The sequence below is a fragment of the Giraffa tippelskirchi genome, chromosome 4 (genome assembly GCF_054371585.1).
Source record: "Giraffa tippelskirchi isolate mGirTip1 chromosome 4, T2T-mGirTip1v1.2.pri, whole genome shotgun sequence".
In the NCBI taxonomy this organism is placed as follows: domain Eukaryota; kingdom Metazoa; phylum Chordata; class Mammalia; order Artiodactyla; family Giraffidae; genus Giraffa; species Giraffa tippelskirchi.
In genome coordinates, this window is record NC_137278.1 from 155708867 (window position 1) to 155731433 (window position 22567).

Sequence of the window (22567 nt, forward strand, 5' to 3'; positions counted from 1 at the left end):
ATCCCACATGCCATGGAGAAACTAAGCCCATGCACCAGGGATCCAGAGTCCAGGAACCGCAACTACTGGACCCCGGGTGTCCTAGAGCCAGGGCTCCGCAACAAGACCAGCCACCGCAGTGAGAAGTCCATGCACCGCAACTGGAGGGTAGGTCTCGCTCTCTGCAACTAGAGAAAAGCCAGAGAAGGAACGAAGACCCAGCACAGCCAAAAATAAATAAATAAATAAATAAGTACATTCTCTCCATCATGTCCGACTCTTTGCGACCCCATGGACTGTAGCCCTCCAGGCTCCTTTGTCCATGGAATTTTCCAAGCAAGAACACTGGAATGGATTGCTATTTCCTACTCCAGGGGATCTTCCCGACTCAGGGATCGAACCTGAGTCTCTGTGTCTCCTGCATTAGCAACTGGATTTTTTACCACTGGCACCACCTGGGAAGCAATAAGTAAATAAATAAATTATTTTTTAAAAGGCAGAGAGGAAGAAAATGATTAAAAAACAGATAAAATGTGATGTGATGTGTGTGTGTGTGTGTGTGTGTGTGTGTGTGTGTGTGTGTGTATGTGTTTGCCATGTCGTGAGGCTTGTGGGATCTTTGTTCCCCGACCAGGGATCAAAACCCAGGCTTTGGCAGTGAAAGTGCCCAGTCCTAACCACTGAACTGCCAGGGAAGTCCCTAAAATGAGGTTTACTTTTATTTTTCAGACAGTTCTACTCTCTCTGTTTAGGATCTCAGTTTCTATCCTATGGGCTACCTCTTTTCAGTAAGGAACCTTCTGAGAATTCTCACTTCCTTCTCCGTGCCTTTGACCCACACAGATGGAGGCTCCACTGGACTGAATACCCTACAGAAAGACCTTTATTTGCGGCTTCTGTTCTCTCCACGTGGACCACACATTCTGACTCATAGTCCTTTCCTTTCCTCTCAAGACTGCCTTTTAGTGACTCACTCGGAGGTCTCTGAATCTTCTGTCAAGGACCTTTTCCCTCCCACATGGAGACATCACGCCTGGTTCCTCACCTCCACCTGCTCCCCAGTCCCCTCCCCCACCCCCATCACCCAACTGTGTTAATTTCAGCAAGAGGAAATGCTGGTGGTTCCTTCTGGCAGAGGCCCAGAGGGAAAGCTGCTCCCTCAGGAAGGAATAAGTGATAGCTCTGCAGTTTTCTCGTGGGTGTTTTTCTTAGGAGGGAGGAGGTAGGCAGCTGGAAAGAGAGACTGGAAGGGAGGGGAAAAGGGAGGGGCAGGAGCCCAGGCTTCTTGCCAAGCTGGGCAGGAGGAGGGGGCGGCAAACAGCTTTGCTCCAAGCAGTAAGAGCAGCAGCAGCCAAACAATTCCTGGAAATTTACTCTTTCCTCTCTCTCCTCCCAACATCCCCCCCCCCTTTTTTTTCAAAAATATATAGACAAAACATTGTAATCAACAATCAGAAAGGAAGGAAGGTACCAGGAAGGAGTTATTGGGAGGCACAGATAAAGGCAAGCATCTTCCCAGGGTCGGGAGGGGGCCAGGGGCTTGTTTCTGGACATTGGAGAAAGGGGCAAGTGTGAGCTGTCCCAGGAATCACCCTGCTTGCCCGGCCTGTGTGGCCAAGGACCCTACTTCGTGTGCGAGGGCAGGTGGATTGTGGACAGGTCAAGGCAGAGGAGTTTGGTAACAACTGCACTTCCTTCCCCAACCTGAGCTTCCTGAAGGTCACTGAGTGCAGAAGCCAAGTCCAAGCTTGGAAGTTACTCTGCCCGCCCACAGTGGCTTCCCCATGCCAGGGAGGCAGCCTTGTCAGATCAGGGGCTCCCCAGGCTTGCCAATGACGGATGTGGTCCAGTGACCAAATCCTGGCTCTGCTCAGCTCTTCCCTGCTCCCTCACTCATTCTGGAGACAGTAGAGAGAACCCTAGTTTGGGGACCAGACCTAGCTTTGACACCTTGTCCCACCAGTAAGTAGCTGTGTGACTTTGGGCAAGTCACTTTATCTTCCTGAGCCTGCATTTTTATATATAAAATGAAGATGATGGTGCTTCCTTGCAGGATTATTGTATGAGATATATAACATTGTATATGTAAAGCATCTGGCATAAGCATGGCTCCTTTTCCACTTCTTGGAAAAATCCCTTTTTAATGGAATTGACCAAGATCCTCTCCATGTTCCCACCAACACTATCCATTTTCCCCCCTCTAAATTGGCTCAACTGGAGAAGGAAACGGCAACCCACTCCAGTATTCTTGCCTGGAGAATCCCAGGGACAGAGGAGCCTGATGGGCTGCTATCCATAGGGTCGCACAGAGTTGGACACACCTGAAGCTACTTAGCATGCATGCATGCATTGGAGAGGAAATGGCAATCCACTCCAGTATTCTTGCCTGGAGAATCCCAGGGACAGAGGAGCCTGGTGTGGGCTGCTGTCTATGGGGTCACACAGAGTCAGACACGACTGAAGCGACTTAGCAGCAGCAGCAGCAGCAAATCAGCTCAACACCACCTTCCTCTTCTATTTAGTTATCCTATGACAGTGTGTTTCTTACATAGAAGGTCAATGCCATAGACTCACCGTAGAAGAGTTGTAGTAGCAGTTACAGCTCATAGCTACTACCTTTACATTTGCCAGTTGCAACCACTTCATTTAATCCTCACAACTTAAAGAGGTGGATTCTATGTAGACACACAGAGGCAAAGAGAGATTAAACAACTTGCTTGAGTCACACTGCTAGTAGTTCAGTAAACTCTTACTATAAGGATTTTTGAGCTGGATGCTGGCACCTAATGGGTTTAGATGGTCTATGAACTCACTGAAAAGTACATACAAAACCCTGTATGTTGTGTGAAGTCATTTTTATGGGGCTTTGAGCCTTCCTTGGATGCTCAAAGGGGCCCATGATGTCAAGAAGGTTAAAAATGACCATCCTAGAACAGCTTCTCATGGATGAAGGCTAGGATAAAAAACAGTGGGGTAGGGCCGACACTTCCATGGAGAGGACTCAGCCTTGGGAGTTCTGGGACATTTCGTGAGTGGGGGAGAAGCCCCCTTTATGGAGGCTGAGAGAAGAGTGGTTTGATCTGTGGAAGGACGTGAGAAAGGGGAAGTGAGTTGCCTTTGCTCCCAGCCCTTATCCTTCCACAAGATGAAGGACAGCCGTTTCCTCTCATGGTTTCCCAAAAGAATGTGTGTGGGGGTATGCATGTTAGTCTAAGGAAGAGGAAGCTTGGAGAGACAGACAGAGACCAGCAGGGCTGCGGGTACCATTCCTCCAGGGAAACCAGCCCCGCCCAGCAGCCTCCTGGAATTCCTCAGTATTCCCCTCCTTCACTTGTCCATCCTGCCCCTTGCTTTTTTCCCTCCCTCAGATCCCCCCATCTCCTGACCTGAAGCACCTTCCTGGGGTCTCTGTAGATGTTCTGACAATCCCTTGCTGATGGCCTATTTATTCAGTTTCTACTAACTCGTGTGTATGTGTTAGTCGCTCAGTCATGTCTGACTCTTTGTGATCCCATGGACTGTAACCTGCCATGCTCCTCTGTCCATGGAATTCTCCAGGCAAGAACACTGGAGTAGGTAGCCTTTCCCTTCTCCAGAGGATCTTCCCAACCCAGGGATCCAACCCAGGGATCCAACCCAGGGATCCAACCCGGGTCTCCCGCATTGCAGGTAGATTCTTCACCATCTGAGCCACCAGGGAAGCCCCCTAGTAACTCACTTTGAGCACCTAATGTGTGCTGGACAGAAATTCCCCTCAAATTCTCCGGTACTTCCTGAAACCTGACCTTCCTAAAGTTTCACCCTTTTGAAGACAACATATGGATTCTTAGACTCCTGGAGAGCTGGAGTGGAGAGGATTTGCCGAGGCCTTCTGCATTCCCTCCTTTATAATAAACATGAGGGAGATGGAGGCTTTGGGGGATTTCATCTTGTCAGACAAGGTCAGAAATGCAGGGGGAAAAGGAGAGAGGAAGAGGATGTCACAGTAAAGGTTCATTCATTTCTGTCAGATGCCAGCCATTGCCAGGTTCTGGAAATACAAAATGATGAGACTCAGCCCTTGCCCTCCAGGGCTCTGAGGCAGCAGTTCTCTAGCATCCAGCACAAGCAGCACAGTCCCCGGGGATTCAGTAACACTAAACCATTGCTTCGGGCTTCACTTGGAACTTTCTGATGCCTGTCATTTCTCCTCCTCCCAGACAAAGACTGTTGTAGCCCCGAGGGGAAAGATGTTCAAGAGGTTTGGCCCAACTCTGGGAGTCCTCTCCAGAAGTCAGGGTATCGTGGATTGATTAGGACAATGGTTCCTGCTAGTACTTCCTGAAACACAAACCACCCATGCATGCTTCTTGTAGGGTTACAACTTGGGAGCCAATCACCGTGGAGGGAGAACCACATCAACAAAGAGGTCTTTCTCTTCAGAAACCCTGGGAGCCTCAGCATGCCTCACCGCCCTCCTGAGGGTGCTGGCTTTTACCCTGAGGGGTGGAACAGGTCCCGTTGGTGACTTGAACAAGGACTGCAGCCCCATCCAGCAGAGGTTGCAGGGGTGCCAGGACGGAGGCGCCCCACTCACCAGCTCTGTTCCACTCAGAATTCCACCCCCGTTTCCTGGATAGTATCCTCCCACTCACGGAGAAAGCCCCTCCATGCACAGATGCTCTGGGGTCCAGTCTCAGGTCCTTTCTTCAGTCTCCGGAGCGGGCAGCTCACTCTTCCTCTCCACTGTCACCCTCATATAAACTGAACTAATTCCTTTCCAATTATTGGGCTTTGCAGCCCTCCTTGCTTGGGGGGAAATTAGCATTCCAGTTAATGATGTCACGGTTCAAATCAGTCTTAGTGTCTGCGTGGTCTGGATTCTCTGTGTGTTGCCAGGCAGGGCAGGGTCTGAGCACAGAGCAGGGAGAGGGCCAGAGCCAGGCACCCAGAGCTGCGGGCAGGGGATCTTCACACAGTGAAAGGGGAACACCTGTTAGAGCAGCTTTGTGTGACACTTCCCAGCATCTGGGAGAAGTCTCACCATTGCCTGTGTCCCCTCATTCCCTTTGTGTCCCTTCTCTTTGCCTCAGACACCCCCACTGCTCTTCTGAACACCTTTCTGGTTCAGGGAACTAGGTGAGACCTTATTCTCTTTTGCCTTCTCCTTCTAATCCTAGAGAGGCTGGGGAGACTTAGTCTTTCAGGAGGGAATTCTGTGAGCTAAGCCAGAGGAGGAAACCTGGTCAGAGGCTAAGCCAGCTGCCCAAGGTCACACAGCTAGTTGGCAGCAGAACTGGGTTCAAAGCCATGTGTGTTTTCCCTTGTAAGGTGTATTCCCTTGTAAGAATCTCCACTAGCTCTGGGAGACCCGGGTCATAAACTTCAATACGAAAAAGGAAAGAATTCAGCTGTGAATCATGAAACCTGGATGTAAGGGTTCTAATCTGTGGGGGTAAGGGTGGGGGTGGAGAGTGGAGAGGTGGGCTAAGGGAACAGGGAGGACTAGGAAAGTGAGGTTGGGAAAAGTATTGTCATCTTTAAGGGTTTGTGTTTAAAATGCAATGACATTTATTAGAAATGACATAAGCATACCAAAGAGCATACATCGAGGTCAGAGTCAGTCATACTCACTGAAGAGGGTGAACAGGAAAATCTTGGTAACTCCATGCCAGAGAGCCTGGAACCTGGTTGGCCAACCGTCATCATGCATGTTCCTAATTTCCTCCTGTCTGTTTACTAGCCAGACTCTATTTCACTCTAGCCTGTGTGTGTCTTCCCCTTCAAAGCCTTGTGGCCGTACCTGGCGGTCCTCGTGGGCCTGTACTACCTCCTGCGCTGGTATCAGGAGAGGCAGGTGGTGAGCCACCTCCAGGACAAGTTCGTCTTCATCACGGGCTATGACTCGGGCTTCGGGAACCAGCTGGCCAGGCAGCTCTACCTGCGAAGCTTGAGGTTCCTGGCTGCGTGTCTGATGGAATGGGGGACCAAGCAGCTGAGGAACCAGACGTCAGACAGGCTGCAGTCGGTGATCCTGGACATCACCAAGACTGAGAGTGTTGCTGCGGTCACCGAGTGGGTGAAGGAGCGTGTGGGGGACAGAGGTACCACCCACATTTCTTTTGTATTTATTTCTTCTCTCAATGTGAAGGGGAGATCCCCTGTCAGGAAAGATTCCAAGGTGTTTTCCAGGGCTTGAAGTCCCACCTGCCTTCTTCACCTCACCCAGCAGACAGAGGAGCCTCTTTCACCCCCTACTGCCGTCTTTGACCTTGAAGTTTTGCAGCTTGGGGAAGAGTTTCCCCTGATGAGAATGTGTCATTGCAGACTTCCTGTCTGGTGTCCTCTCTTCTCTCAGCAGGTCTGGGTTTCTTGATGCTAAGTGAGCAGGGTGATTGGAGTGCCCTTCCTGGAGGAGGGGAGGAGACGGGAGCTCTGGTTGGAAGGCTGCATGGTGACTGGGGCTGGGTGCAAGGCTGGAGCTGGCTGTGTTCTCAGCCCTGATCATGTCCTTGCTGGTCACCCATAGTTGTCCTATTTGGGTTTAAATGTCACCCATTTTCAGATGATGGAGCAGCTGTCAGGATTTGTGTAAGGATGGTCAGAAAAGTACTATGGGGTCACTTTCTCTTCCTCTTTTTTTGTGCACACAGTTCTGCCTGTGGTTTATTGGTGAAAGGAAGAACATTAATTTCTTTTATCTTGGTATAAATGTAAAACATGATCATTGTGAATACAGAAAAGTGCAAGGATGAAAACCAAATTCACCCCAAATCTCACCACCCATATATACGTACTGATAACGTTTTGACATACATAGTACTGTATTTTGCAAATAGTGTTATTGTACTTCTTTTCATTAAAAGAGGGTAATCAATTTTACAACATAAGAGAAACATTTCAAAAACATAATTATTAATGATGGAATATTCTATCCTGTAGAGTAGCATTACTAAAGTGGTATGTAATGGATATAATACATAATGGTTTTCTAGATTTTACTCATTGTGTTGAACATAAATGATGTCTTGGTAGACGTTTATTTACCCAATTTTCTAACATAACCATACTTTTTACTCTTTTTTTGGTTTGGCTGGTTATGTTTGTTTGCTTTTGCCTTGTTAAAATTTTTTATTTTTTATTTTACAATTTTTAAAGGTTGCATTCCATTACACTTATTACAAAATATTGGCTAACATTCCTTGCATGGTGGAGATTCCCAGGTGGTGCTAGTGGTAAAGAATCTGCCTGGCAAAGCAGGAGACGCAAGAGACATAGGTTTGATCCCTGGGCCGGGAAGATCCCTTGGAGTAGGAAATGGCAACCCACTCCAGTGGGTATTCTTACCTGGAAAATTCCATGGACAAGAGGAGCCTGGAGGGCTACAGTCCATGGGGTTGCAAAGAGTAGGACACGACTGAGCACACACATACATAAGCCATGTGTGGTACAATAATATGACCGTATATATTGATTGGGTGTTTGGTGTCAAATATGGTAGGAAAATATACATTCTGAGGGCAGGTTTAGTGCTAAGCAGTGCAGGGACTAATTCTGTGTGTTAATAATTTCGATACCCTGTTCCCAACTGCCCTGACCCTGCTCTTCTGCCCTGAGTTCTGTTAGTTGATAAGTCTTTAAGTTCTTGGTATCTGTCTTCGTGTCTCCCAGACAGGTTTCCATGAAGCTAGGCATCTGTGAAATGAGGGGCCTGGGGGCAGAGTGGCCTCCTATGGGTGGGAGGAGAGGGTGGATTTTTCTGGTACAAAGTGTAAATTCCGATATGGGGAGAGTGGATAATAGAGGCAGTCCTGCCTCCCCTTGAAAGCCTACCCTTAGAATTCCCCGGATTCCTGTAGGAACATTGCTCAGTATTGATGTGGGTATTTCAAAACCAGGCCCTAGAGGTCAATACCAGGCCTGTCAACATATTTACATAAACTTGGGGTTTCTGGTTTTTGTTTTTCAGTTTTAAAATTAGATTATAATTGCTTTACAATGTTGTGTTAATTTCTGCTGTACAAGAAAGTAAATCAGCTATATGTATATATACAACCCCTCCCTCTTGGACCTCTCCCCCTCCCCATTCCCATCCATCTAGATCATCAGAGAGCACCGAGCATTTTCCCTCTAGCTATCTACTTTATACATGTCACTATATATGTCAAGTAGTACATAATAAAATGAAATATTACTGAGCCATAAAAAGAATGAAATTGGGTCATTTGTAGAGATGTGGATGGACCTAGGTCTGTCATACAGAGTGAAGTAAGTCAGAAAGAGAAAAACAAACACCATGTATTAACACGTATAGTGTTAGTTGCTCAGTCATGTCCGACTCTTTGCAACCTTGTGGATTGTAGCCTACCCAATTCCTCTGTCCCTGGGATCTCCCAGGCAAGAATATTAGAGTGGGTTTCCATTGCCTTCTCCAGGGGATCTTCCTGACCCAAGAATCAAACCCAAATCTCCTACACTGTGGGTGGATTCTTTACCGCGGAGCTACCAGGGAAGCCTCAAAATTAACGTTTATATGTGGAATCTAAAAAATAGTACAGATGAACCTATTACCAGGGCAGGAAAAGAGACACAGATGTAGAGAATGGACATCAGATCTGTTTTACCCAACCAATCTGCACCAGACTATACTCATCTTTTTGTTTTTGTCTTTTATCTGTTGTCTCTTTTCTTCCTGAATTTCCCTCCTTTCCTCATTGTCTCTCTCTGTTTCCCTCTCTTTTCCTCATACTGATTGTTGAGCACTCAGTCCTAAAGGTGTCAGAAAATCTGAAAAAGGAAGGGGAATATAATGTATATACTATATAATATAATATAAAATGGGAGGGTTGGGAAATAAGAATATATTTGTATGAGATTGCCTTCTGGATAGTCATAAAGTCAATTGAAATGTTGAAGCCAAGATGATCTGAGTCTAATACTCTTGAGAAATTCCATGGAGCACGCCCTGCCACAACCCACCTCCAGATCCATTACTCACCTGGCCTGAATAGCATGCTCACTCATCTCCCCATGAGCTACATGCTCACTTTCCTGACTGATTCCATGATATACTAGAGATGCATAAGAAGCCCATGAAGTCATCAACTTAAAAAAAAAAAAAACAACAAAAGAAACTTCACAATGTAAGAGCTGTGAGTTAAGTTGATTTAGTGTCTTCCTGAGGAATATGCTCTATGAGGACAATGTCCCAGGATAGAGTTTATCGGATAACTCTGAGGACCTGCCCCAAAGAGGCAGAAACGGAAACCAGTAATTTTGGTTGAAGGATATGTGCAATCAAGCATACATCTCAGTAGAAGGTTATTGTTAGTCCCAAGGAACATATATCTCAGTTAATGATTTAAGTGTTTTGTTAAGTATGGAAAGATGCAAGATTCCATGGTAATAAAGAATTTCTTTTGAAATGTTTCTATCTAATGGCCTGTTTGCTTTTTTTCCGAGAGCAGAGTTCCTTCTCTTGCTCTTTGTTGTGAATTCCTTTCATTGTACATTATAATCCAGCAATGTAGTGATGAATGACTTAATCCTTGTAGAACCAGACTGTGAGTGATATTCCTTGCTTTTTTGTTTTTTATAACCCAAGGCTAGGGTGCATGGTAGCAGGGCATTGGGTACTGGGAGGGGAGAGGATGCATGGGGGGAGGGAAATAAGGTGGACAGCGAGGTTCTCATGTTACTAGGACACCCATCCCGCCTCACTCCCACTTCCTCCCCAGGCTTCTCTTGGGACATTACTTAGGAAGAATCATGTTTTGTAGTGAGAAACAGATGAATAGCTCTTGTCTGTGTTGTGTTCCTTGATCAGCCTCTCAAGGCTCTGAGCCTTATGGCCCTCCTGCCACCCGGAGGAATCCACACTTAGGGAAGGGTTGAGAAGTTGGGAGGGTCTCGGGCCCACACCCTCTGCCCCTGTCCACCTTTTCCAGGTGTGCATTGGCCCTGGCCAGTCTCCCCCTCCCACTGCAATGCACACAGGAGATAAAAGCCCTTCTTCCCTAAAGATACTTGTAGTCAGGGGTATGTGTGGAGGATGGACCATCAGCCTGACACACCAGCCTAGCTGCCAACTCAGCCAATCTTGCTGGAAAACGGTGTTTTCAATAGGGGGCACAGAAACCAATTTTTGTTTTGTCTTGAAACCATGCATTTCCATTGATTATATTTTCCTTAAAATAAAAGGTGAAAACTTTACACAGGATGAGTGATTGTGACCACAGCCTTGGGCAGCAGTGGGTGTGTATCTATGAGGGGAAGAGTCAGGTGACCTTGTGGAGGTGTAGGGGTGAGTGGGGTGACCTGAGGGGCATTTGAAGAAGGAAGTGAGGGCATCCCTTTGTCTGTAGAAGTGAGGGGCTAATCTGTCTTTCTGGGGCTTATGTGTGACCTGGGGTCCTAGGATTAACACAAGGATGGACAAACAAGGAGAAGTCTGTAAGGGAGAGGCATGGCCCAAGCCCTTCCCTGGGGACACGTAGCCTCTCTCTCCCCAGAACCCTGCCTGCAGTCTTCCCTCTGTCCCCACCTATAGAGTCACTACCCTCCATCATCTGCTGCCTCCCAGGACCCCAGCCCAGATCCTCTTCCCCAACCCTCCAATGGAGGAGAACGGGAGTCACTTCTGGAGCCTGGTCTTATGTTTTCTGCTAACACTTACTGAGCACCTACTGTGTGCAGGACAGGAATTCCCCTGATGTCTCAGTGCTTCCAGACCCCCTGACTCTCTGGTGTCCTCTCTTCTCATGATAGTCTGAGTATGGACTCAGTGAAGGCATTTGTACAACCATACAGATATCTGGGCTGAGGGCAAATTGGAGTGGGAGGGACTTATCCAAGAGTCAACTAAAAAACTGAATTTTTCTTTCTTTTTTTTTTTTTTCAAAATTGAGATTCTGGCATGTTTGGGGGAACCTTAGGTTATAGAACAATATCACCATTTTCAAGCAAACAGAGAGGAAGGTCAGATGCTGCAGGACCCCTGAAATTCAAACCTGTTTTAATGGCTTGGTGTCAGAGAGGGGACTGCTGAAGAGATGAACGTGACCAGGAGGATCCTCAAGGATCTCTGAATCCTTCAGGCTGTGGTGTGTCAGCCCCTCAAGGTCGATCCACGTTCTCCTCTTAAATGCAAACCTAGAGCTTCTTGCTTGATATGAAGACTCCAGATTTTCATGTATTTATTTACACACATACACACCGCCAGACCTACCAAACCAACTGAAATTAAGTAAAGCATCACTAATTCACTTTATGCCCTGAGGGTTTGTGTTCAGGTCTGGACTCATCTCCAGGAATCCTCTACAGAATGTCAGAGGACTTGTGAGGTTGCAAACCCTGACCCTCCTTGCTGGTCTTACAAGGGGTTGGGGGACGCAGGGCTGCACTGAGATAAGTTCCATGGCCAACTCTGGGGACTGTGATTCATGGGCAAGGCAGAACAACAAATGCACTGGAAAAAAGGTGCAGTGCATACCAGGTCACATTCTCAGCCTGGACCCTCAGCAGAGCCTCATTCCTCCTTTTTCCAGGCCACCTTCCTTGAGGAGGGAACCAGGTCTGGTCTGATGAACATGTGCAGGGGCAGGAACCCATTCTCTGAAGATCCACAGGAGTGTCACAAGGAATCTGCTGTCACTCTTTCCCTGGGCTGTCGTGGCCTTTCTGAGTTGCCTGGGGTCAGTGACTCCCCAACCCCTCCAATCACCTGAACACACTGACCTGTCTCCACATTTTAGAATCTCCACTTCAGACAGTAGAACTGGAAACAAGCTTGCACAGTTTGCCCTCATTCCCTACCCCTTCCAGCTCCTCCATTTGTTACCTACACCTCCACCTGTTCAGAGGACCTGTCATGGGTGTAGAACAGGCAGTGGGTGGGGGGTGGCCTTATGCTTGACAGTGGTCCCCACTGAGATGCTCTGGGGCTACGCCAAGGGGTATGTGCGTCAGCTCTGGGTCACATGTGGGTCAGAGGTTCTGCCCTGGAATCTGGCCCAACTACCCCTCCGAGGACATAAAATGCAGAGATTTTTGTCAGTGAGTCTCCGTGACAGAATTGCCTCTGAAAGATTTCTTGTTCTGGACCCTCAGATCCCAGGTGAGTGTCACCCCAGCTCCTGCCTCTTACTGCTCTCTCCCGCCCTGCCTGTCATTATACCCACCTGGAACAGGAGTTTGAAGCTCCCGAGACCCCACAAGTCATCATATGACTTTCATATGGGAAAAGGGAAGCTGATGGTGTAAGGGCTGGGATGGGGCTGCCCCACGGACCTGTGGGAATTTATGGTGAAGGAATTCATGGTCAGAGAAAAAAATCTCCTGTTTCTTCCGAGTAAAGAAACCATCACCTTTACCCTTAGCAGAGTTGATTTTCTATAAGACTTGCCTGTTCCTCTGGCTTTATGACAGTTTCCAGGGCAGCATCCACCATCCTGGCCTTCTTCTTCCTCACCCTTTGGGGAATCCCTGTAGGAGGGTCCTGCTGGTCACCCAGGAAGCAGGCACAGGCTGCTTTCTGTAGGACCATCCTTTCCATTACTGCTGCCGATTGCCACCTGAGGGAGAACTCCTTTCAGGATGGCAGTCAGCACCCTGAAAGTGGCAGTGACCACTAGAGGCTGAATCTGTCCTCCTCTCTGTGTTTCCTGGTTGCTGGGATGGGTTCCAGGGCCATCTGTGACGTTGTCAAAGCTGTGATATACGTGGATGGTGGGCAGATGCCCAGGGCACTGACCTGGCAGGGGAACACCTGTTAGAGCAGCTTTGTGTGAGTCCTTCCAACACCCATCCCAGCATCTGGGAGAAGTCTCACCATTGCCTAGGTCCCCTCATTTCCTTCGTGTCCCCTCTCTGCCTCAGACTGCCACAGTGCTCTTCTGAACACCTTTCTTGTCCAGAGAGCCATTGTATCAGGAGAGACATTAATCCCTTTTGCCTTCTCCTTCTAATCCTAGAGAGGCTGAGGGGACTTAGTCTTTCAGGAGGGACTTCTGTGTGCTGAGCCAGAGGAGGAAACCTGGTCAGAGGCTAACCAGCCGTCAAGGTCACACAGCTAGTTGGCAGCAGAGCTGGGCTTTGAAGTTATGTGTGTCTTGATTCCAAGTGTATTGCATTATAAGAATCTTCATTAGAAAAAGCCTCCTGTAATGTAAAATAGCCTGGGAGACCCAGGTCACAGGCTTCAGTAAGAAAAAGAGAACAATTTGGTTGTGAACCATGAAATCTGGGATGCAAAATGTCTAACATGTGTGTGAGTATGTGAGGATTGAGGGAGAGGTGGGCAGAGGGAAACAGGGAGGAGTGGGAGGACCAGGAAACTGAGGTTGGGAAAAGTATTGTCATCCTTAAGGGTTATGTTGGAAATGCAATGGTATCGAAGAGAAGCGGATTAATAATACCAAAAAGCAAGCACTGGGATCGTAGTCAGTAATACTCACTGAAGAAGGTCAACAGGAAAATCTTGAGAAGTCCATGCCAGAGAGTCTGACGCCTCCATGCCAACCAGCTTGGTGCATGTTATTAAATCCTCCTGTCTGATCACTAACCAGACCCTATTCACCACAACCTGTGTGTGTCTGTCCCCTACAAAGCCATGTGGCTGTACCTGGCGGTCCTTGTGGGCCTGTACTACCTCCTGCGCTGGTACCAGGAGAGGCAGGTGGTGAGCCACCTCCAGGACAAGTTCGTCTTCATCACGGGCTGTGACTCGGGCTTTGGGAACCTGCTGGCCAGGCAGCTCTACCTGCGAGGCTTGAGGGTCCTGGCTGCGTGTCTGACGGAGCAGGGGGCCGAGCAGCTGAGGAACCAGACGTCAGACAGGCTGCAGACGGTGATCCTGGACGTCACCAAGACTGAGAGCGTCGCTGCGGCCACCGAGTGGGTGAAGGAGCGTGTGGGGGACAGAGGTACCACCCATATTTCTTGTTTGTTTACTTCTTCTCTCTGTGTAAGAAGAGACCCATTGTCAGCACCCTGGGGAAGAGTCCAAGGTGTTTTGCTGGACGTGAAGTCCCACCTGCCTTCTTCACCTCACCCAGCTGACCCGATGAGCCTCTTCCACCCCTCACCCCTACCTCCTGACCTGAGGGTTTGCAGTTTGGGGGAGAGATTTCCCTGATGAGATGATGTCCTTGCAGACTCCTTGTCTGGTATTTCCTCCTGTCTCAGCAGAAAGTCTGTGTTTCTTGCTGCTGAGTGAGCAGGGTGATCAGGGTGGACTTTCTGGAGGAGGGGTGGAGGTAGGGTCTCTGACTGAAAAGCTGCAAGGGTGTCCGAGGGCAGCACTGGAGCTGGGCTGTGTTCTTAGCACTTGATCACGTACTTGTTGGTGACCCATAGGCATCCTACTAGGCTTTTAATGTCACTTATTTTCAAATAATGATACTGAGTTCTCAGGACTTGTCTAGGGGAAGTCAGGTAACTACTATGCAGTCACTTTCTCTCTCTGCTTTCTGCTTTTCTTCTTTACTCTACTGCTTTTTTTTTTTAATTCCTACAAATCAACCAATGTTTAGCAGGGGAAGGAGAGAACTTTAGTTTCTTTCACTAAATGATGAAGGAATGATCATTGTGGAAACTGAGAGATATACCAAACACCCTAAAAACCTCACCACTCAGAGATAAGGGCTATCAGTGTTTTGACATACATGGTCTTATATTTGTACATATTTATCCTTTTCTTTCTACTATATGGAAATATGTAGATTTACAACATGATAAAAAGTTCTTCAAAAATATCATAAATTATGGCTGAGAAAATACTACACATTAAAATAGCATCACTTACTAAAAAGTCGGAGAAGGCAATGGCACCCCACTCCAGTACTCTTGCCTGGAAAATCTCATGGATGGAGGAGCCTGGTAGGCTATATAGTCCATGTGGTCGCTAAGAGTCGGACACGACGGAGCGGCTTCACGTTCACTTTTCCCTTTCATGCAGTGGAGAAGGAAATGGCAACCCACTCCAGTATTCTTGCCTGGAGAATCCCAGGGACGGCGGAGCCTGGTGGGCTGCCGTCTATGGGGTCGCACAGAGTCGGACACGACTGAAGCGACTTTCACTTCACTTCACTAAAAAGTACTTCATGGTGTGATACATAATTATTTCCTACATTTTATTCACCATACTCCAGAGAAACGATATCTCTGCAAACTTGCTTCTGCCCAAGTCCCTACATTATAACCATGTATGGTGGTTGTGTCTTTGATAACAGATGGTTGGACTCTTTCCATCCTACAAGTCAGGCCTGTTGCTGAACAGGATAGCAACTCAGCTCTCTGTGTGGAACTTCTGGTTCCCCTGCCCCAGCAACCTTGAATGCCTGCTGTGGCTGCCATGAAGCCTATGGTTGCTAAAGGTTTACTTTATTTATTTATTTATTTTTAAATTTTTTAATAACTTTATTTATTTTAGTTGGGGGCTAATTACTTTACAATATTGTAGTGGTTTTTCCATACATTGACATGAATCTGAGCCACAGTCTGCTCCTGGTCTTGTTTTTGCTGACTTTATAGAGCTTCTCCATCTTTGGCTGCAAAGAATATAATCAGTCTGAATTCGGTGTTGACTATCTGGTGATGTCCACGTGTAGAGTCTTCTCTTGTGTTGTTGGAAGAGGGTGTTTGCTATGACCAGTGCGTTCTCTTGGCAAAACTCTATTAGCCTTTGCCCTGCTTCACTCTGTACTCCAAGGCCAAATTTGCCTGTTACGCCAGGTGTTTCTTGACTTCCTACTTTTGCATTCCAGTCCCCTATAATGAAAAGGACATCTTTTTTGGGTGTTCGTTCTAGAAGGTCTTGTAGGTCTTCATAGAACCATTCAACTTCAGCTTCTTCGGCGTTACTGGTCGGGGCATAGACTTGGATTACTGTGACACTGAATGGTTTGCCTTGGAAATGAACAGAGATCATCCTATCATTTTTGAGATTGCATCCAAGTACTGCCTTTTGGACTCTTTGTTGACCACGATGGCTACTCCATTTCTTCTAAGGGATTCTTGCCCACAGTAGTAGATATAATGGTCATCTGAGTTACATTCACCCATTCCAGTCCATCTTAGTTCGCTGATTCCTAGAATGTCGACGTTCACTCTTGCCATCTCCTGTTTGACCACTTCCAATTTGCCTTGATTCATGGACCTAACATTCTAGGTTCCTATGCAATATTGCTCTTTACAGCATCAGACTTTGCTTCTATCACCAGTCACATCCACAGCTGGGTATCGTTTTTGCTTTGGCTCCATCCCATCATTCTTTCTGGAGTTATTTCTCCACTGATCTCCAGTAGCATATTGGGCATTTACTGACCTGGGGAGTTCATCTTTCAGTGTCCTATCTTTTTCCCTTTTCATACTGTTCATGGATGAAGCACAAGCTGGAATCAAGATTGCTGGGAGAAATAGCAATAACCTCAGATATGCAGATGACACCACCCTTATGGCAGAAAGTGAAGAAGAACTAAAGAGCCTCTTAATGAAAGTGAAAGAGGAGACTGAAAACTTGGCTTAAAGCTCAACGTTCAGAAAACTAAGATCATGGCATCTGGTCCCATCACTTCATGGGAAATAGATGGGAAAACAGTGGAAACAGTGTCAGACTTTATTTTTGGGGGCTCTAAAATCACTGCTGATGGTGATTGCAGCCATGAAATTAAAAGACGCTTACTCCTTGGAAGGAAGGTTATGACCAACCTAGATAGCATATTTAAAAGCAGAGACATTACTTTGCCAACAAAAGTCCGTCTAGTCAAGGCTATGGTTTTTCCAGTGGTCATGTATGGATGTGAGAGTTGGACGGTGAAGAAAGCTGAGCACCACAGAATTGATGCTTTTGAACTGTGGTGTTGGAGAAGACTCTTGAGAGTCTCTTGGACTGCAAGGGGATCCAATCAATCCATCCTAAAAGAGATCAATCCTGGGTGTTCATTGGAAGGACTGATGTTGAAGCTGAAGCTCCAATACTTTGGGCACCTCATGCGAAGGGTTGACTCATTGGAAAAGACCCTAATGCTGGGTAGGATTGGGGGCAGGAGGATTGGGGGGACAGAGGATGAGATGGTTGGATGGCATCACTGACTTGATGGACATGGGTTTGGGTAGACTCCGGGAGTTGATGACGGACAGAGAGGCCTGGCGTGCTGCAGTTCATGGGGTCACAAAGAGTCAGACATAACTGAGCAACTGAACGGAACTGAACTGACATGAATCAGCCATGGGTTTACATATGTTCCCCATCCTGAACCCTCCTCCCACCTTCCTCCCCATCCCATCCCTCTGGGTCATCCCATTGCCCCAGTCCTGAATATTTGCCTCATGCATCAAACCTGGAATGGTGTTCTGTTTCACATATGATAATATACATGTTTCAATGCTATTCTCTCAGAACATCCCACCCTCACCTTCTCCCTCAGAGTCCATAAGACTGTTCTATGCATCTGTGTCTCTTATTCTGTCTCACATATCAGGTTATCGTTACCATCTTTCAAATTCCATATATATGCATTAGTATATTGTATTGGTGTTTTTCTTTCTGGCTTACTTCAACTCTGTATAATGGGCTCCAGTTTCATCCATCTCAATAGAACGGATTCAAATGTATTCTTTTTAATGGCTGAGTAATATTCCATTGTGTATATGTACCACAGCTTCCTTATCCATTCGTCTGATGATGGACATCTAGGTTGCTTCCATGTCCTAGCTATTATAAACAGTGCTGTGATGAACATTGGGGTACATGTGTCTCTTTCAATTCTGGTTTCCTTGGTGTGTATGCCCAGCAGTGGGATTACTGGGTCATATGGCAGTTCTATTCCGTTTTTTAAGGAATCTCCACACTGTTCTCCATAGTAGCTGTTCTAGTTTACATTCCCACCAACAGTGTAAGAGGGTTCCCTTTTCTCCACACCCTCTCCAGCATTTATTGCTTGTAGACTTTTGGATAGCAGCCATTCTGACTGGTGTGAAATGGTACCTCATTGTGGTTTTGATTTGCATTTCTCTGATAATGAGTGATGTTGAGTATCTTTTCATGTGTTTGTTAGCCATCTGTATGTCTTCTTTGGAGAAATGTCTGTTTAGTTCTTTGGCCCATTTTTTGATTGGGTCATTTATTTTTCTGGTGTTCAGCTGCAGGAGTTGCTTGTATATTTTTGAGATTAACTGTTTGTCTGTTGCTTCATTTGCCATTATTTTCTCCCATTCTGAAGGCTGTCTTTTCACCTTGCTTATAGTTTCCTTTGTTGTGCAAAAGCTTTTAACTTTAATTAGGTTCCATTTGTTTATTTTGCTTTTATTTCCAATATTCCGGGAGGTGTGTCATGGAAGATCCTGCATGATTTATGTCGGAGAGTCTTTTGCCTATGTTTTCCTCTAGGAGTTTTATAGTTTCTGGTCTTATGTTTAGATCTTTAATCCATTTTGAGTAAAGATTTACTTTAAAACGTTGGGATTGTGTCTTGGATTCTTGCAAGTGGTTTCCTTTAAGCTGGGTGAATTTGCATGAAGAAGATGAAGCCAGGGTGGCCTCCTGTGTGAGTGGGAGGAGAAGGTGGAGTTTTCTGGGGTAGGGGGTGAACTCTGTGTTCTGGCGGTCAAGGGTAAGGATAGGCATCCCTGCCCTCCCCAGGGCTGCCACCAAGTGCCCTCAATCCTGAGATCTCAGGTCTGTTTTACTCAACCAGTCTGCACTCAGTTACACTCATCTTTTTTTGTTTTTGTCTTCATCTCTTGACTCCTTTTTTCCTCTCTTCCCCACCCATCCTGATTGTCTATGTTTTCTCTATTTTCCTCATACTAACTGTTGAGCACTCAGTCCTAAAGCTGTCAGAAAATCTTGAAAGCTGGGGAATATTTATTAGTGTGCAAAGACACCATTGATAGCTCAGTTGGTAAAGAATCTGCCTGCAATGCGGAGACCCTGGTTCGATTCCTGGGTCAGGAAGATCCCCTGGAGAATGGATAGGCTACCCACTCCAGTCTTCTTGAGCTTCCCTGAGGTCAGCTGGTGAAGACTCTGCCTGCAATGCGGAGACCCTGGTTCGATCCCTGGGTTTGTAAGATCCCCTGGAGAAGGGAAAAGTTACCCACTCAGTATTCTGGATTGGAGAATTCCATGAACTGTATAGTCCCTGGGGTCACAGTCCCTTGGGTCACAAAGAGTTGTACACAACTTAGTGACTTTCACTTGCAGAGATACCATGGACTGTGAAAACCCAAAACTTCACTCTTGAGTTCCAGATTATAGACCCACTAGATTTCCTCAGGCTCAATACCTGCCTTCATCAACTCTGAGGTTCCTGTTCCTTGTCACCAGGCAGTGGGCAGGGTGTGAAGGTTGGGTTGGGAGGAAGCACACCTTCTGCCCTCCCACTGCTCACAAGTTTTGGTCTCCTCACAGCCCCAGGAGCATGTTTGTCTCTCCTCCAGCCCATCCCCTGTACCCTTCTCCTAAAGTTCTTCTGGGTTGGAGGGTGACTTGGCACATGACTCAGTCCTCACTCCTGGGCCCAGCACAGTGTTTCCCTCTCATCCTCACTCTTCCCAGGACTCTGGGGTCTGGTGAATAATGCCGGCATTTGCACATCCATGGTACCCAATCAGTGGCTGACCAAACAGGACTTTGTGAAGATTCTGGATGTGAACCTGTTGGGAATGATAGATGTGACCCTGAATATGTTGCCCCTGGTGCGGAAGGCAAGGGGTCGTGTGGTCAACGTCTCCAGTGTCATGGGCCGGGTGGCTCTCTTTGGTGGAGGCTACTGCATGTCCAAGTACGGCGTGGAGGCCTTCTCGGACTCCCTCAGGTAATGGTCTGGGAGGGAGGCCCTTCTTCTCTTCCCCTCCTCATATGCACTGAGGCAGGGAAGGGGTTAAGGTGGGGGTTCTACAGGGATTTTCGTATATCACAGACCTAATGTCTCCTCCTTCAAGGTCCCTCTCACTTACTGTGTAGGTCTTTTGATGGGAAGCATGTTCATGTCTTTTGCGTCTCCAGTTGGTCCCAGACCTATAGAGTTTGATGCAACTTATTCCTGCCTTTTAGGAGGGCCCATGGTCAGAAATTATTGGAGGCACAATAATGGATAGATTTGCCTGTGCAGGCCTTTCATGTGCTCAGCTGCTGTGGTATTTAGGCTCTGGGGGCGCTGGGGGTAAGTGTATCCCTTGAAGCAATTAGCCAAGGGAGCCACGTAGTCAAATCAGTGGTAGAAACCTCTGGTTGCAGAGAGAGGGTGGCTCTGATGTGTGGGAGCTCTGTCCACAGGCAGGTGGATGCTCCTTAGAGGACAGAGGGGTTACTGGTGTGGGAGAGGGGAGACAGGGGATGTGGACTATGGAAAGACATAATATGCAGACATGGTGATTGATTGGAGTGAGAGGAATAGGAGCAGGTAGTGTTTAAGCAGTGCTCTGCAGCACAGTTGGTAGGATGTAGAGCTGATAGGCACGGGGTGTGAAATAACTGGGAAAATGGTCAAACTCTATAGAGAAGCAGTAACATCACCATGAACTTCTCTCTCTGGCTTCTGGGCCTCTCAACTTCTGAGAGCTCCCAGCCCATCTCACCCAGCCCTGTACTGGTGTCTGACTATTCTTTCATGTTCTGCTTGCATGATCTCTCAAACCCTTGCCCCTCATCCTGTCTACATTACAGGAGGGAGCTCACTTACTTTGGAGTGAAGGTGGCTATGATTGAGCCTGGTTACTTCCTGACCAATATGACCAAAGATGAGGTATTTAATGCAACCCTCCAAGCATCATGGGATCACGTCAGCCCAGAGATCCAGGAACTCTATGGAGACAACTTTATTGCTGACTGTGAGTAAGCTCTGGGCTTTGGAAAAATATTCAGAAATACATCGTTAGTACCTACTCCAGTCTCAGTTCCATCCTCCAGGCTCTGAGTTACCCACACAGTGGAGATATGAGCTCATCCCCAAGGTCTCTGTTTGGTCAACTGGTGACAGAAGGGAAGGATCAAGGCTTGGTAGATCTAGAGAACAGTTTCTCTTCAGAAACCCTTTTAATTTGGAAAGGAGACTGATGCCACAGAGGGATACACCACTGGAATCATGGCAAGCTGGTGTTAGGACCACCTTTCTTCAGGTGCCTCTATTTCTAGGGTGGGTAGAGATCTCCTATATGTAGTATACGTATCCCCTAGAAAGGTACTAGAGGGCGCTAACTTAGTGTGGAAGTGTATTTTCTGCTAAGTGCTAGGACATATTGCAGTGAAATCTACTGATATGATATGGACCATGATTTTGGAAGAGAACAGAATTTTTGGGAAGTCAGGTTGATCTGGAAATGGGAGGGCTGGAAAACGAGAATAACTAGGATGGTGTCTCCTTCTGGACAGTTATAAAGACATCGGATTTTCTGAAGGTACCGTGGGCTGGAAATCTGTCCTTGGTGACCAACTGCATGGAACATGCCCTGACCTCCTGCCATCCCCGCAGCAGATACTCAGCTGGTTGGGATGCCAAGTTCCTCTATCTCCCGATGAGCTACCTGCCCAGCTTCCTGGTGGATCTCATGATGTATTGGGGTTACCCTTTGCCTGCTAAGGTCCTGTAATCCAAGAGTGGGGTGCATGGTAGGTGGGAGTTGGGTCGTTGGGTGGGGAGAGGACACATGGAGGGAGGGAAATAAGGTGAAAAGGTGGATTCTCACAGCACCAGAACACACATTCCATCTCACTCCACCCACTCCCCAGGCTTTGCTTGGGTCATTGCTTAGGACTTGAGGAAAGTAGGAAGAAAGAGAGAAGATTGTGCCTGAGGAACCGCGGTCGGATGCTCACGTCTCCATTCTGTCCCTTTTGCTTTATGACCCACATCAGCTGTGAAAAGCCATACTGTGGGGAGGACATGAGACACTGTGGTTTCAGTTCCCTGTGCTCTGTCCACTTTTTCAGGTGAATCTTTCCCATGTTCTGTCTCCCTCTTCCCCAGGATGGAAATGATGGGCAGGAGGATCAAAGCCCCTCTACCCTGAAGGTGTGACTTGACAGTGGAGGGTGTCCACCAGCCTGATCCAACAACCTGGGTGCCAATTCGGTGGCCTTGGCAGGTTTGAGTACAGAAACCAGGATTTGATCCATCTTGGAAACAAGAATTTCCATTGATTATTTTTTCCCTAAAATTTCATTTGAAAAGTTCACCTACTAGAATGCATGCTAGGGCTTCATGGTTAAACTGAAGGCACTTGATTTTCAAATTATTATTTATGACACACACAAAGAGTACCAGCCTCACCAAACCAAATGAAATCAAATAAATCATCATTGATTCACTTTATGCCTTGGGGGGGGGTGTGTTCAGGAGGTTTGGAATCACCCCCTGGAATCCTCTCCAGAATGTCAGCGGGCTTGTGAGGTTATAAAGCTCTGACCCTCCTTGCTGGTCCTGCAAGGGGTGGGGGGACGCAGGGCTGCACTGAGATGGGCTCCATGGCCACCTGTTTCATCTGTGACACAAGGGCTCTAACTCAGATAAGGCTGAACAGCAAATGCATTGAAAAAGAAGTGCAGTGCACACCAGCCGAGTCCTCAGGCTGGACCCTCAGCAGATTCCCAGTCCTTGTCCTTCCAGGC

General features: G+C 47.3%; 2 protein-coding genes across 4 annotated transcripts in view; both read left to right on the top strand.

The window, feature by feature from the left end:
- Window positions 1-22267, top strand: part of LOC145544397 (retinol dehydrogenase 16-like) — a 30642-nt gene extending 8375 nt beyond the window's left edge. For 2 of the 3 annotated variants that reach the window (XM_081587287.1, XM_081587288.1), the window contains exons 3-6: window positions 19517-19775; window positions 20627-20790; window positions 21332-21568; window positions 21927-22267. In XM_081587287.1, the coding sequence (XP_081443413.1) occupies window positions 19517-19775; window positions 20627-20790; window positions 21332-21549 (641 nt within the window). In that variant the 3' untranslated portion in view covers window positions 21550-21568; window positions 21927-22267. Of the gene's footprint in view, window positions 1-13308; window positions 13881-19516; window positions 19776-20626; window positions 20791-21331; window positions 21569-21926 lie in introns of those variants that run through there. The other variant, XM_081587286.1, reaches the window with a different exon arrangement.
- Window positions 13-12590, top strand: LOC145544572 (17-beta-hydroxysteroid dehydrogenase type 6-like). The gene is made up of 3 exons (XM_081587456.1): window positions 13-147; window positions 5723-6062; window positions 12448-12590. Exons 1-3 carry the CDS (start codon window positions 13-15, stop codon window positions 12588-12590), a joined length of 618 nt encoding a protein of 205 aa, XP_081443582.1.
- Window positions 22268-22567: the final 300 nt, after the last annotated feature.